The sequence below is a fragment of the Protopterus annectens genome, chromosome 3.part1 (assembly GCF_019279795.1).
Source record: "Protopterus annectens isolate FY-2018-M chromosome 3.part1, PAN1.0, whole genome shotgun sequence".
NCBI classification, from domain to species: domain Eukaryota; kingdom Metazoa; phylum Chordata; order Ceratodontiformes; family Protopteridae; genus Protopterus; species Protopterus annectens.
Genome location: NC_056732.1, coordinates 1,082,846,721 through 1,082,862,553, shown reverse-complemented (window position 1 = coordinate 1,082,862,553; position 15,833 = coordinate 1,082,846,721). Strand labels below are relative to the sequence as shown.

Here is a 15,833-nt window from a genome sequence, read left to right as displayed (position 1 = left end):
AAGAATGGGGGTATAGACTGCAGTGTTACCATCCTGAACTTGGACTTCTTTACCGATTTGTTTAGATTGCAGAGATCCAGAATTGGTTTCCAGTCTCCTGTTTTCTTTGGAACTAAAAAGGCTCTTAAGTAAGTTCCAGATCCTAGTTGGTCTGCGGGGAATGATTGGAAGACTCTTGTTTAGCAACTTTTGAATTTCTAGAGTTGCCTGTTCCCTTTGATTGGGTGGAACATCTGGAATGTTTCTTATTTTCGGGGCGGGGAGAGAGAGAAAAGGGGATGAAGTAGCCTCTGGATATGATGCTTTGTACCCACTTGTCTTTTGTTATCTTTTGCCAGGACTCTAGGTACAAAGATAGGTGGCCCCTGACTGCCTCCAGAGATGGACAGGCACGTCCCCTTTCAGGAGTGCTGAAAGGACTTATCAAACAAGGATTCTCTGTCGCCCTGATTCTGTGGACCCCCTCTGCCACGAGGTCAGCATCTTCCATTAGCACTTCTCCCTCTTCCTCTAGGGGAAGGATTACCATGTGTGTCTTGGAACATTCTCTGAGATTTTCTAAACCATATTTTTCCACCTTTCTGACCTTTGGGATAAGATCTGGTAGGAAGGGAAAAATGGACTCCCATGGCAGAGAGTCTTTCCTTCCTGGTCGCACCTGGTGAGTGTGTCTTTCACTTTCAGCCCAAAGAGAGACGAGCCATCAAATGGGGCATTCACAAAGGAAAACTTAAAGGGCTCCGCAAAATCACACAAGCGCATCCAGGAATGTCTCCTTAAGGAAATTCCTGAACCCGCTGTTCTGCTCACTCCATCTGCAGCATAAGAAATCAGCCTCATGGAGGAATTTACTACTGAATTTAAAGTAGAGAGCTGAGAGGAAACTTTATCTGAAACCCCTGCAGCTACTGAACCTTGGACAGTATTTCCTAGCTCTTTCAAGAGATCTCACTGCAATCTTGTAAAATGGGTAAGGTAATTCAGCGATGGAATGGCAAAGGTCGCGGAAGAGAAAATGCACTTTCCATATCTGTCCATCATATGAGACTTTGTTCGGCAGATGGACAGACGAGGATATCTCTGAGAGTTTCTTCTTGGTGGCTGCAGCCACCACCATAGCATCTACCGGGACTCCCTTGGTCAGCCGAGGAGGTAGTAAACTTATTTGGCTACCAAGGAATGGATTCCACTGAATCTTGAGACTCCCACACCTTTCGCAAGACCATATCCATTAGCTCATCGAAAGGTGGACACACCCAAGTGAAGGAAGGGTGAGATCCAGAAGCTTCCAGGTAAACGGACTCCTCTCATCTGAAGAGTTGATGGACTTCCAGCCACCTCTCTGTTTTAGTATCTTTAAGATGTCTGCAAAGGAGACATCATCAGAAGGTGACCGTGGGGACCCCTCAATGTCATTGAGGTCCGTATCAGACATGACGGACTCTTCCGGGGAGGCAAATGCTTCCTCTTGCATAACCTCTTCTGTGGGACCACTTCAGAGGGGTATTCTTTAGAGGTTTCGGAAGAGTGGACTGTATCCTGAGGGGCATCTGATGCCTAGGATCTTGGTGTCCCTGTGGATTGAAGGTTATATAGAGGCGGACACTGGAGCCTTAGGGGAAGAATATCCAAAGATGACAGTGGAACTGCCTGTGGAGACAGTACTCTCCTCATTACCTCAAAGTCCTCATGACCCTGCTCCAAGAGAAACTCTGGATCTGAAGAAACTGAGGGATCCCCAGCACCAAGGACGATGGCTCCAAGGCAGAGGTAGGAGCCGAGCTTAGCCAAGCCGATGGTCCAAGAGGCAAGGTCGGATCCAACAACTGTCCGAACCGACTGGAGAGCATTGGCGCCTAGACTCCTCAAGTTCCGATGGATCGAAGGACGTCGGAACAATAGTCGGTGCCGAAGATGTGGAATGTAGGTCTCGGTTTCAAAGTTTATACCAGTACCAGCTCCGGAGATTCTGGCTCCGAAGTCCGGGATCGGACTGGAGGAGGAATTGGTCTGGAAGGGGAGGATGTTGTTGGATCTGAATCCCTCTGGGTTGGATCCGAAAACAATTTGGCCAGCACCGGGATCCATAACTGCCTCTGCACCACACGATCCATATCATCATCTGACAGACTTGTAGAAGACTGAGATGAAGGGGCTGGATATTTCGGGGGCTGTAATATAGGCGACCTCAGAATCGAGGAAAACGGCTCCAAAACCGGGGAGTGGTTCTGACTTTCCATTGCCTTTGGCAATGACTGAGAAGATGTCAGTGCCGTTGACTTCTCAGACCCAGAGTACTTCAGATCCGGAGATGCAATTTTTGGTAATTTTTTTGGCGGCTCCGATGGAGCACGGGAAGAAGATGAAGATCGTCTTTTTTCAGTTCATCAGACTTTGAGGAGGGCGATTTTGAAGGACACTGGCCCTCTTGAATAACCTCCAAGAAAGGGATCTTCAGTAATCCTCTTAAAATAAGTTTGTTCTTTCTCTGGAGAAGAACTCTATGAGTGAAAGAATGACATATTGAACAGGTTTCCTGGAGGTGCATATCTCCTAAACAGTAAACACGGATTGTGTGTCTGTCAGTAATTAACATCTTCTGACCACAATCTTGACATTTTTTTAAATCCAGACTGCTTTGAAATACACTATTAGACTAAAATATCTGTGTGTGTGTGTGTGTGTGTATATATATATATATATATATATATATATATATATATATATATATATATCTATATCAATAATATGGCACACAACTAATGAAGACAAACATTTTTTTTTGTTTTTTTAACCTACAATTAGAGAAGAAAAACAGTTAGCTAATTTAAACTAACTGTTTATCACACACAACAGGGATATATAAATATATAAAATATTCAAACCAAAAAGGAGAAGGAAAAAAAGCCCTCCAACTTAAACGGGCTTTGAAATTAGTTTAAAGTTAGCTGGGATAGGGAGAAAATTGACTAAGCGAAAGTGCGATGGCCAACCAGCTGAAACAGTACTACAAACATGGCTAGATAATACAATTTGCCTAATGACTATAACTAACAGGTTTTGGAAGAAAAACTAGCAAAGAATTTGACAGAAATAAGAAATAAAGTTGCACTTAGCCAGAGCTAGCAAAGTGAACACTTGATCTTCCTTAGGAGCAAACGAGATCTGGGGAACTTTCGAAGTGCATCATGGAATAGGGTTTTTTAGCCACGAGCTAGTGGAAGACCTTGAGCTTAAGTATAAGGATGAGTCGGAACCAAGGATCGGATCCGAACCCAACTTGTTAAGAATGAAGGCGAGATAGAACAACATCACATCATCCATTTTTCTTTAAACTTTTTAGTCTTAGAATTGTCATTTGAAATTTAAATTTGTAAATTAAATGATTAGAGAGTCATAGATATTCCAAGGCTACTGAGTCTCATGAACATTCTCATCTAGCCAGTACCATCAACTCAGGCTGTACCTCCTTTCACCAAGAAGGAAATAACAGTCAGTGCTGGAGTAAATTTGTGGATACCCATCCAGTCATCAAGTTCATGTTTAAAGAAAGATAGTGAGTTGCATGCTTAGCAGGGGAAGTTTATTCTAGAGGTTTGGAAGGTGCTGGATTATAAACCTATTTCTCTACTGTATTTTACATTTATCTTTTGGTAAAGATTTAGGTCCCTGGTTCTAGTATTAGTGGAGATATTGGATGTGTGGAGAAACAGGAGGTCCAGGATAACTGGAACTTAAATTAGGCAGTAAGTGAAACAGAGATATCCCTTTAAAAGTTTTTAAGACATTGAATAAAGGGACAGGGCTTCCAGACTCTCTTGGTAGCTCGGGGACTTTTTGCCTGTGATCTTTCTGGTTTGGAACCTTTGGTGTCCTTCTAATTGTTTGATATGTTTAATGAGATACATCCCAAAGGGGCACTGTACTAAATATTTGGCTTGATCATTGCGGAGTATGAGGGAGTAATTACCTCCTTAGATCTTGACATTTTTTTGGCAATTAGCCAGGCTAAACAGAAGGATTTCTTGATGACCAATGTTACAGTAAGGCAAAAAAGAAAGGGAGCTATCAACCAAGCACCTGGTGCCCTAACTCCATTTTCATTTTGTAAAGGTGCACTGAGTATGATGAAAAAGGGCTACTAATGAAAGCGATGATACTACACTATTATCTATTACTATTGCCAGTCTTAACCCTCTGTCTGTGGAGCTGGCTGTTGTTGACCTGTAATTATCATAATTGACATAAACAAAGCAGCTGCAGTATGAGTTATTTCTCACTTATCTGCTTGTAATACTATGCATCTGCATCGTCCAGTAGGTCACGTTTGAAAAGGTTAACATTATGAGTTAAGCCCACACAACATACGCATCTTTAAAAACACAAATAAATGCAAAAAACATGATACACATTACATCAACATTAGTAGAGTGTTCTTCACTTGGTGATGACCTGTATTACTAGCGATTTTTTGAACAAGCTCATGGGGAAAAAAAACATAATGCTAAGTAAAAACATTTCCACTAAACTGATAGTTGATCAATATTATTTTATTTATTTATTTATATTTGTTGACCGGGAAAATATGACTGGACACAGGTCCTTTTTCAGCGGAGGCCCGGGGAGAAAAGCTCCACAACAAAAACAACAATTAAAAACAACAATTAATTACAGGTTGCAAGAAGTATAGGTAGGTTTTGTTTAACAATAGTAGTAAACAGTTATAGTTCAAAATGAAATTATTTAGTTAAATGGTACAACACTTATATCATTGGTGCTATAAAGACTAACAAGTATTTTAATAGTTGAGCTAGCAGCTATGACCCTTGAATAACAGTGGCTAGGATTACAGCTGAGATATAGGTTTACAAGCAATGTATTTGGCTGCAATCTGAGGTAGTTAGAAGGGTGGAAGAAAGGGATTAGAGAGGTTGGAGTAGATATTCTAGAGAGGTTTGTTACAGGGGCATGTCCAGTGCTCTTTTAGATGAGATTTTAGAGCAACTTTGAAGTTAGTGTGTGATGACACAGACATTATAGTGTGAGGAAGGGTATTCCATAATTTTGCTCAATAAAAATTGATCATATTTTTGAACAATAAAATGTTTATCATCTGCATTGCAAAGAGGAGACTGCACACCCACCATAATCTGACATTTTTTAAAGCATGGAGATTCCTAAATTAATTACACATTTCTCTATGGATAGGCTGGATGCACACAAGAATGTTAACAGGAATGTCTGTGTATTTTAAAGTTCCAGGTATCTGGTTATAACCGTTTAAATTCCAGTCTGCTAGAGCACCATGAAAGCATCCTTAAAATGTCAATGAAGAACAATTAGAAAAAAGGGACATGTGAACAGCTAATGGTAATGTCACATTGCATAAAATGTACATTTCACCATCCTATATGCCCTCCCCTACACAAAGCATTTCACTCCATTTTACTGTAATACACCATAAGACAGCAATCTTGCTTCATTTTCTGACCTGAGAAGTAAAAGAACTACACATCTTTTCTTGGAAGCAATATAACTGCATAAACTCAACTATCTGAAAGGCTAACCAGGATGTTTGTTAAAAACCTAATTTGAACCAGCTTTTTCACATTTAAAACTTTTCCTGAATGCAGACTATAGAACAATAAATCACAAACCTTTGATTATACATGCCCCGGAAGTTGTAATTTCCTCTATAGTTAGGAAGTGGTTTTGAATCTAAAGGTCTATATATTGCAGGTTCTCCTCGTTTCATAGCTAGACCATTTAGTTCGACTGTTGGTGTTATACTACCTAGGAAAACAAAACAAAATATTAAATGCAGACATGCATCTGATAATAAAGTAGTCATGCTACTCCTCTTCCATAACTCAGAAAAGAGGACATATGTCCATGTTTATATTTGCTGCAAAATGTAAAACATTAGCACCAAAGTATTAACGTTACTGAAGAAAGAAAAAATAGCACTGTTTGTCAAACAATACATTAAGTTGTTACCCCAGTCAAACATTTTACTTTAATAAACAGATACAGGCTACACTTGTTCTTAGTGACATCATAAACAGACAAGGTGGGTAAGTCAGCTGCTCAAAGTCACAAGGACACAAGGAGAGACTAGGGACAATCAAATTCTGGTTTGTGTGTATTTATTAAGCTTATTGTGCTGCAAATAATGCTATGTCTTAATAGAGATAAAGGTCAGGGTATAATAAACACCATTATAATCCACAATGCTGAGGAAGTAATTCTCGGTTTTCACAGCACGATCAGCAATTAAAGAACATAGCAAACAGGCCACAGAAAGACAGTCAATGGTGCCTAGCATGATGGGCATTACATGGAAATTAGTCCACACAGGGATGTTGTAAGGTCTTAACCACAGATAAGGAGCATCCTCAAACCTGAGAGATTTATTATTTCCCCATACTAACTACCAAGGATGTCAATGCTGTACATAAAATGGCAGCAGTAGTGAACTGGAGGTTCTAAAACAGATTTACTATGTTGGAAAGGATTTGTTATCAGCATTTTCCAAGTTTAAAGAAAAAGCAATCCCTAACAAGAAACAAGTGAATGTCTCAACCAGGTTATACACTCATCAGTGTAAGTATGAGGGATCTGTGTGTATGTAACGTATTCTGATGGGTAAATAATTAGTTCTGCTATTTACCTTTCATTCCCATTAACTATCCAAAGTTAATGGGAATGAAAGGTAAATACCAAGCCTAATATAATGCACTTTCTCCTAATGCTGGCAGTTTTACCTGCCCCAATCCCCTACACACATACAGATACTTTAAAGGTAGAAAATGAAGTACAGAATTAAGCATTTATAGGAATGCAAACATTACATATATACTAATTTAAAATAATTTAAGCTGAAATAGCTTTACTACTGTTAGGCATTTTGGATAACATAACATATATCTATTTTATTTACAAACTTAAAACCCCTTTTTAAGGGGTTTTCAGCTTTGGGTTTTTAAAATCTTCCAATTACCATTTTAACAATATCTTTTATGGTAACAGTGTCAACACTCATATCAAGACAAAATCAGATTCAGACCCGATTGTTCACTTATTTTATCGTTAAGTTTTTTTTACTAACAAATCAATGTCTTTAATATAGAAATATATAAACTGGCCGCCAAGGAATATTCCTCTTACTGTACATTACGTCCACTTTTAAAATGGACATAGCTGTTACTAAAAGTATTTTTTATTATAAATATTAGAAATGAAGTTAACACCATTCCATTCTAAATCAATATCTAAAAAATAACAATTTGTTAGGGCTTCTGAGGATGGTTAGTGAAGATGTGGATTTTTTGACAGAAGTGGAATTTATCAAGAGATTATTTTTGGATACAGGCTATTCATCAAAGCTTCTGGAAGATGCAGCCAATGACATTATAGGCAGAAGACGAAATGGCATTCCGCTTATAGTTCTGTGCAGGTAAAAACTTAACTGTCTGTGAACATCCAATTAGTGTAACATATATTCCGTTTTATTTGTATAGTTCGGGAAGAAAACTGGTAGTTCTATGCAATGGTTCAAGTTAGATTCTGAACATACTTTTGGGTAGAAAAGGAAGGGTTTAGTCCGAAGGATACTCTATCTCTGTGGAAAAAATCAAGTATGGAGGTTTTATTGACAAAGCTTGTAGTTCTGAATCCCTTCTGGTAGAGGTAATAGCTATCAACAGGACAGGTACTTTAGATTACATGATGAGGCTGGTTCAAAAGGGGGAACTACCAATCAGGATAAAACAAAATTTAAGTCCCACGGTGCTGAAGGGGCCTTAATGGGGGGGTCTTAATAACAAAGTACCGATAAGAAGGCTTTACAGTCTGTTAGACATCACATTTGACCCTGACTCTCCAAAATGAAAATTAGAAATTGCTGCTAACTGCACTCGAATAGTAGCAGCAGCAGAACCTCACTGAATAGCTTTGCTAAGAATTCAAGAATGGAAGCAATTGGGGCAGAATAAGTGTTGATGTGACTGCCTAAGGCCCACAGAAAAAATCTTTTCCATTTACTTCTATATAATTTTCTCATTGAAGCCTTATGAGAGGAGAATAGAATATGTTTCACCGAAGAAGAGAGGTCAGGAGGCCTGGCTACGGTTGGAATCAAGCACCCAAGCTGTCGACTTGAGGGTTTGAAGAGAAGTATGGAGCGTTCCTCATGCATGAATCAGCAGATCTGGAATTGGGTACAGAATCCAGGGCTCCTCCTGAAGATGAGGCCACAGGAAGGGGAACCATATTTGACAAGGCCAGAATGGAGCAATGAGTATCAAGTCCCTTCCCAAGCAGCTGGCTTTCTGCAGAACTTTGGATATCAATGGGAAGGGAGGAAAAGCATAGAGGATACCCAAGGGTCAATCGTGTACAAGTGCATCCCTTGGTGACTCCCCCGGAGGGGGGAATCAGGGCAAAGTAGCTGCTGCATTTGGCATTGATGGATGTGGCAGCAAGGCTGGCTCCATTTGCGGAAAATCTTTAGTCTACTTCTTGTTTTAGGGACCACTCATGAGGCATCAGAATCCCCCTGCTGAGTCTGTCTGAAATCATGTTGGATTTCCCCAGGATATGCATTGCAAAAAGAAAGTGTTGGGAAGAGGTTACCCAATGCCACACTCTCAGGGCCTCTCGACAAACAGGGTAAGATCTGGTTCCACTTTATGTACCATACAACTGACATGTTGTCTCTCTACTGCAATAGTCCCTAGGGGGAGAGAGAGTCCTGAAAAGCTTGCAGTTCAAATGATGTGCAAATGGGCCTTATGATCCTGCCAAGCTCCTTGGACAGTCTTTCCCAGATAATGCCACTCCCCATGTGGGACGCGTCTATGGTCACTATGGCTAATGGTTGGGGGAGTACGAAGGGATGGCCCAACGTCACGAGATTGGAATCTAGCCACCAACGGTCTTTCTTGCAGGATTCCGTCAGTATTATCTTGTGGGACATGGGCAGTTCTTGCACTGACCACCGAGTGGAAAGTAACTACTGGAGAATTCTCATGCAAATGAGCTACAGGGATACGTGGGTTTATTGCTGCTGCCATGGTTCCAAGACTTTTAGAACTGTTCGCTTGTATTTTCTTTTTGGAAGGAGAATCAAGATCTGATTTCAAGGGCTCTTATCCTTTCCGGAGGAAGTTTGGCTATCATTTTTGTTGTGTCTAGTTCTGCTCATATAAAACAATGTACTGTGATGGCAAGAAGGCAGATTTTTCATAGTTTACTGTGATTCCTAATTGAGAGCAGAATAGTAGTGTGGAGTCTCACTTGAGTTAGTAGATGCTCGGTGGTGGCGGTGGTTAGGTGCCAGTCGCCTAAGTATGGAAACACTGAATCCTAGGTGCCTCAAGTGAGCCGTGACCACAGCCATACACCTGATGAACACTCTGGGGCTCTGGTGAGACCAAAGGGCAGAGCTCAAAATTGATAGTGAGTTGCTCCCAGCCAAAAGCGCAGGTGCCCTTTGGATCACCTGTTCATTTTTATATGGTAGTACGCACCCTGAAGGTCTACTGAGCACATCTAATTGTCTTGTCCCAAGAATGGGGGTATAGACTGCAGTGTTACCATCCTGAACTTGGACTTCTTTACCGATTTGTTTAGATTGCAGAGATCCAGAATTGGTTTCCAGTCTCCTGTTTTCTTTGGAACTAAAAAGGCTCTTAAGTAAGTTCCAGATCCTAGTTGGTCTGCGGGGAATGATTGGAAGACTCTTGTTTAGCAACTTTTGAATTTCTAGAGTTGCCTGTTCCCTTTGATTGGGTGGAACATCTGGAATGTTTCTTATTTTCGGGGCGGGGAGAGAGAGAAAAGGGGATGAAGTAGCCTCTGGATATGATGCTTTGTACCCACTTGTCTTTTGTTATCTTTGCCAGGACTCTAGGTACAAAGATAGGTGGCCCCTGACTGCCTCCAGAGATGGACAGGGCACGCCCTTTCAGGAGTGCTGAAAGGACTTATCAAACAAGGATTCTCTGTCGCCCTGATTCTGTGGACCCCCTCTGCCACGAGGTCAGCATCTTCCATTAGCACTTCTCCCTCTTCCTCTAGGGGAAGGATTACCATGTGTGTCTTGGAACATTCTCTGAGATTTTCTAAACCATATTTTTCCACCTTTCTGACCTTTGGGATAAGATCTGGTAGGAAGGGAAAATGGACTCCCATGGCAGAGAGTCTTTCCTTCCTGGTCGCACCTGGTGAGTGTGTCTTTCACTTTCAGCCCAAAGAGAGACGAGCCATCAAATGGGGCATTCACAAAGGAAAACTTAAAGGGCTCATAAAAATCACACAAGCGCATCCAGGAATGTCTCCTTAAGGAAATTCCTGAACCCGCTGTTCTGCTCACTCCATCTGCAGCATAAGAAATCAGCCTCATGGAGGAATTTACTACTGAATTTAAAGTAGAGAGCTGAGAGGAAACTTTATCTGAAACCCCTGCAGCTACTGAACCTTGGACAGTATTTCCTAGCTCTTTCAAGAGATCTCACTGCAATCTTGTAAAATGGGTAAGGTAATTCAGCGATGGAATGGCAAAGGTCGCGGAAGAGAAAATGCACTTTCCATATCTGTCCATCATATGAGACTTTGTTCGGCAGATGGACAGACGAGGATATCTCTGAGAGTTTTCTTCTTGGTGGCTGCAGCCACCACCATAGCATTCACCGGGACTCCTTGGTCAGCCGAGAGGTAGTAAACTTATTTGGCTACCAAGGAATGGATTCCACTGAATCTTGAGACTCCACACCTTTCAAGACCATATCCATTAGCTCATCGAAAGGTGGACACACCCAAGTGAAGGAAGGGTGAGATCCAGAAGCTTCCAGGTAAACGGACTCCTCTCATCTGAAGAGTTGATGGACTTCCAGCCACCTCTCTGTTTTAGTATCTTTAAGATGTCTGCAAAGGAGACATCATCAGAAGGTGACCGGGGACCCCTCAATGTCATTGAGGTCCGTATCAGACATGACGGACTCTTCCGGGAGGCAACATGCTTCCTCTTGCATAACCTCTTCTGTGGGACCACTTCATAGAGGGGTATTCTTTAGAGGTTTCGGAAGAGTGGACTGTATCCTGAGGGGCATCTGATGCCTAGGATCTTGGTGTCCCTGTGGATTGAAGGTTATATAGAGGCGGACACTGGAGCCTTAGGGGAAGAATATCCAAAGATGACAGTGGAACTGCCTGTGGAGACAGTACTCTCCTCATTACCTCAAAGTCCTCATGACCCTGCTCCAAGAGAAACTCTGGATCTGAAGAAACTGAGGGATCCCCAGCACCAAGGACGATGGCTCCAAGGCAGAGGTAGGAGCCGAGCTTAGCCAAGCCGATGGTCCAAGAGGCAAGGTCGGATCCAACAACCGTCCGAACCGACTGAGAGCATTGGCGCTTAGACTCCTCGTTCCGGCGGATCGAAGGACGTCGGAACAATAGTCGGTGCCGAAGATGTGGAATGTAGGTCTCGGTTTCAAAGTTTATACCAGTACCAGCTCCGGAGATTCTGGCTCCGAAGTCCGGGATCGGACTGGAGGAGGAATTGGTCTGGAAGGGGAGGATGTTGTTGGATCTGAATCCCTGTTGGATCCGAAAACAATTTGGCCAGCACCGGGATCCATAACTGCCTCTGCACCACACGATCCATATCATCATCTGACAGACTTGTAGAAGACTGAGATGAAGGGGCTGGATATTTCGGGGGCTGTAATATAGGCGACCTCAGAATCGAGGAAAACGGCTCCAAAACCGGGGAGTGGTTCTGACTTTCCATTGCCTTTGGCAATGACTGAGAAGATGTCAGTGCCGTTGACTTCTCAGACCCAGAGTACTTCAGATCCGGAGATGCAATTTTTGGTATTTTATGTCCGATGGAGCACGGGAAGAAGATGAAGATCGTCTTTTTTCAGTTCATCAGACTTTGAGGAGGGCGATTTTGAAGGACACTGGCCCTCTTGAATAACCTCCAAGAAAGGGATCTTCAGTAATCCTCTTAAAATAAGTTTGTTCTTTCTCTGGAGAAGAACTCTATGAGTGAAAGAATGACATATTGAACAGGTTTCCTGGAGGTGCATATCTCCTAAACAGTAAACACGGATTGTGTGTCTCTCAGTAATGAACAGCTTCGGACCACAATCTTGACATTTTTAAATCCAGACTGCTTTTGAAATACACTATTAGACTAAAATATCTGTGTGTGTGTGTGTGTGTATATATATATATATATATATATATATATATATATATATATATATATATATCTATATCAATAATATGGCACACAACTAATGAAGACAAACATTTTTTTGTTTTTTAACCTACAATTAGAGAAGAAAAACAGTTAGCTAATTTAAACTAACTGTTTATCACACACAACAGGGATATATAAATATATAAAATATTCAAACCAAAAAGGAGAAGGAAAAAAAGCCCTCCAACTTAAACGGGCTTTGAAATTAGTTTAAAGTTAGCTGGGATAGGGAGAAATTGACTAAGCGAAAGTGCGATGGCCAACCAGCTGAAACAGTACTACAAACATGGCTAGATAATACAATTTGCCTAATGACTATAACTAACAGGTTTTGGAAGAAAAACTAGCAAAGAATTTGACAGAAATAAGAAATAGTTGCACTTAGCCAGAGCTAGCAAAGTGAACACTTGATCTTCCTTAGGAGCAAACGAGATCTGGGGAACTTTCGAAGTGCATCATGGAATAGGGTTTTTTAGCCACGAGCTAGTGGAAGACCTTGAGCTTAAGTATAAGGATGAGTCGGAACCAAGGATCGGATCCGAACCCAACTTGTTAAGAATGAAGGCGAGATAGAACAACATCACATCATCCATTTTTCTTTAAACTTTTTAGTCTTAGAATTGTCATTTGAAATTTAAATTTGTAAATTAAATGATTAGAGAGTCATAGATATTCCAAGGCTACTGAGTCTCATGAACATTCTCATCTAGCCAGTACCATCAACTCAGGCTGTACCTCCTTTCACCAAGAAGGAAATAACAGTCAGTGCTGGAGTAAATTTGTGGATACCCATCCAGTCATCAAGTTCATGTTTAAAGAAAGATAGTGAGTTGCATGCTTAGCAGGGGAAGTTTATTCTAGAGGTTTGGAAGGTGCTGGATTATAAACCTATTTCTCTACTGTATTTTACATTTATCTTTTGGTAAAGATTTAGGTCCCTGGTTCTAGTATTAGTGGAGATATTGGATGTGTGGAGAAACAGGAGGTCCAGGATAACTGAACTTAAATTAGGCAGTAAGTGAAACAGAGATATCCTTTAAAAGTTTTTAAGACATTGAATAAAGGGACAGGGCTTCCAGACTCTCTTGGTAGCTCGGGGACTTTTTGCCTGTGATCTTTCTGGTTTGGAACCTTTGGTGTCCTTCTAATTGTTTGATATGTTTAATGAGATACATCCCAAAGGGGCACTGTACTAAATATTTGGCTTGATCATTGCGGAGTATGAGGGAGTAATTACCTCCTTAGATCTTGACATTTTTTTGGCAATTAGCCAGGCTAAACAGAAGGATTTCTTGATGACCAATGTTACAGTAAGGCAAAAAAGAAAGGGAGCTATCAACCAAGCACCTGGTGCCCTAACTCCATTTTCATTTTGTAAAGGTGCACTGAGTATGATGAAAAAGGGCTACTAATGAAAGCGATGATACTACACTATTATCTATTACTATTGCCAGTCTTAACCCTCTGTCTGTGGAGCTGGCTGTTGTTGACCTGTAATTATCATAATTGACATAAACAAAGCAGCTGCAGTATGAGTTATTTCTCACTTATCTGCTTGTAATACTATGCATCTGCATCGTCAGTAGGTCACGTTTGAAAAGGTTAACATTATGAGTTAAGCCCACACAACATACGCATCTTTAAAAACACAAATAAATGCAAAAAACATGATACACATTACATCAACATTAGTAGAGTGTTCTTCACTTGGTGATGACCTGTATTACTAGCGATTTTTTGAACAAGCTCATGGGGAAAAAAAACATAATGCTAAGTAAAAACATTTCCACTAAACTGATAGTTGATCAATATTATTTTATTTATTTATTTATATTTGTTGACCGAAAATATGACTGGACACAGGTCCTTTTCAGCTGAGGCCCGGGGAGAAAAGCTCCACAACAAAAACAACAATTAAAAACAACAATTAATTACAGGTTGCAAGAAGTATAGGTAGGTTTTGTTTAACAATAGTAGTAAACAGTTATAGTTCAAAATGAAATTATTTAGTTAAATGGTACAACACTTATATCATTGGTGCTATAAAGACTAACAAGTATTTTAATAGTTGAGCTAGCAGCTATGACCCTTGAATAACAGTGGCTAGGATTACAGCTGAGATATAGGTTTACAAGCAATGTATTTGGCTGCAATCTGAGGTAGTTAGAAGGGTGGAAGAAAGGGATTAGAGAGGTTGGAGTAGATATTCTAGAGAGGTTTGTTACAGGGGCATGTCCAGTGCTCTTTTAGATGAGATTTTAGAGCAACTTTGAAGTTAGTGTGTGATGACACAGACATTATAGTGTGAGGAAGGGTATTCCATAATTTTGCTCAATAAAAATTGATCATATTTTTGAACAATAAAATGTTTATCATCTGCATTGCAAAGAGGAGACTGCACACCCACCATAATCTGACATTTTTTAAAGCATGGAGATTCCTAAATTAATTACACATTTCTCTATGGATAGGCTGGATGCACACAAGAATGTTAACAGGAATGTCTGTGTATTTTAAAGTTCCAGGTATCTGGTTATAACCGTTTAAATTCCAGTCTGCTAGAGCACCATGAAAGCATCCTTAAAATGTCAATGAAGAACAATTAGAAAAAAGGGACATGTGAACAGCTAATGGTAATGTCACATTGCATAAAATGTACATTTCACCATCCTATATGCCCTCCCCTACACAAAGCATTTCACTCCATTTTACTGTAATACACCATAAGACAGCAATCTTGCTTCATTTTCTGACCTGAGAAGTAAAAGAACTACACATCTTTTCTTGGAAGCAATATAACTGCATAAACTCAACTATCTGAAAGGCTAACCAGGATGTTTGTTAAAAACCTAATTTGAACCAGCTTTTTCACATTTAAAACTTTTCCTGAATGCAGACTATAGAACAATAAATCACAAACCTTTGATTATACATGCCCCGGAAGTTGTAATTTCCTATAGTTAGGGAAGTGGTTTTGAATCTAAAGGTCTATATATTGCAGGTTCTCCTCGTTTCATAGCTAGACCATTTAGTTCGACTGTTGGTGTTATACTACCTAGGAAAACAAAACAAAATATTAAATGCAGACATGCATCTGATAATAAAGTAGTCATGCTACTCCTCTTCCATAACTCAGAAAAGAGGACATATGTCCATGTTTATATTTGCTGCAAAATGTAAAAACATTAGCACCAAAGTATTAACGTTACTGAAGAAAGAAAAATAGCACTGTTTGTCAAACAATACATTAAGTTGTTACCCCAGTCAAACATTTTACTTTAATAAACAGATACAGGCTACACTTGTTCTTAGTGACATCATAAACAGACAAGGTGGGTAAGTCAGCTGCTCAAAGTCACAAGGACACAAGGAGAGACTAGGGACAATCAAATTCTGGTTTGTGTGTATTTATTGCTTATTGTGCTGCAAATAATGCTATGTCTTAATAGAGATAAAGGTCAGGGTATAATAAACACCATTATAATCCACAATGCTGAGGAAGTAATTCTCGGTTTTCACAGCACGATCAGCAATTAAAGAACATAGCAAACAGGCCACAGAA

At 40.3% G+C, this 15,833-nt stretch overlaps 1 protein-coding gene across 1 annotated transcript in view; it reads right to left on the bottom strand.

The window, feature by feature from the left end:
• Positions 1-15,833, bottom strand: part of STAU2 (staufen double-stranded RNA binding protein 2) — a 3,898,627-nt gene that overhangs the window by 3,139,584 nt on the left and 743,210 nt on the right. Inside the window, exon 5 of the mRNA XM_044067226.1 lies at positions 5,658-5,793. Within this exon, the coding sequence (XP_043923161.1) occupies positions 5,658-5,793 (136 nt within the window). The remainder of the gene's footprint in view (positions 1-5,657; positions 5,794-15,833) is intronic.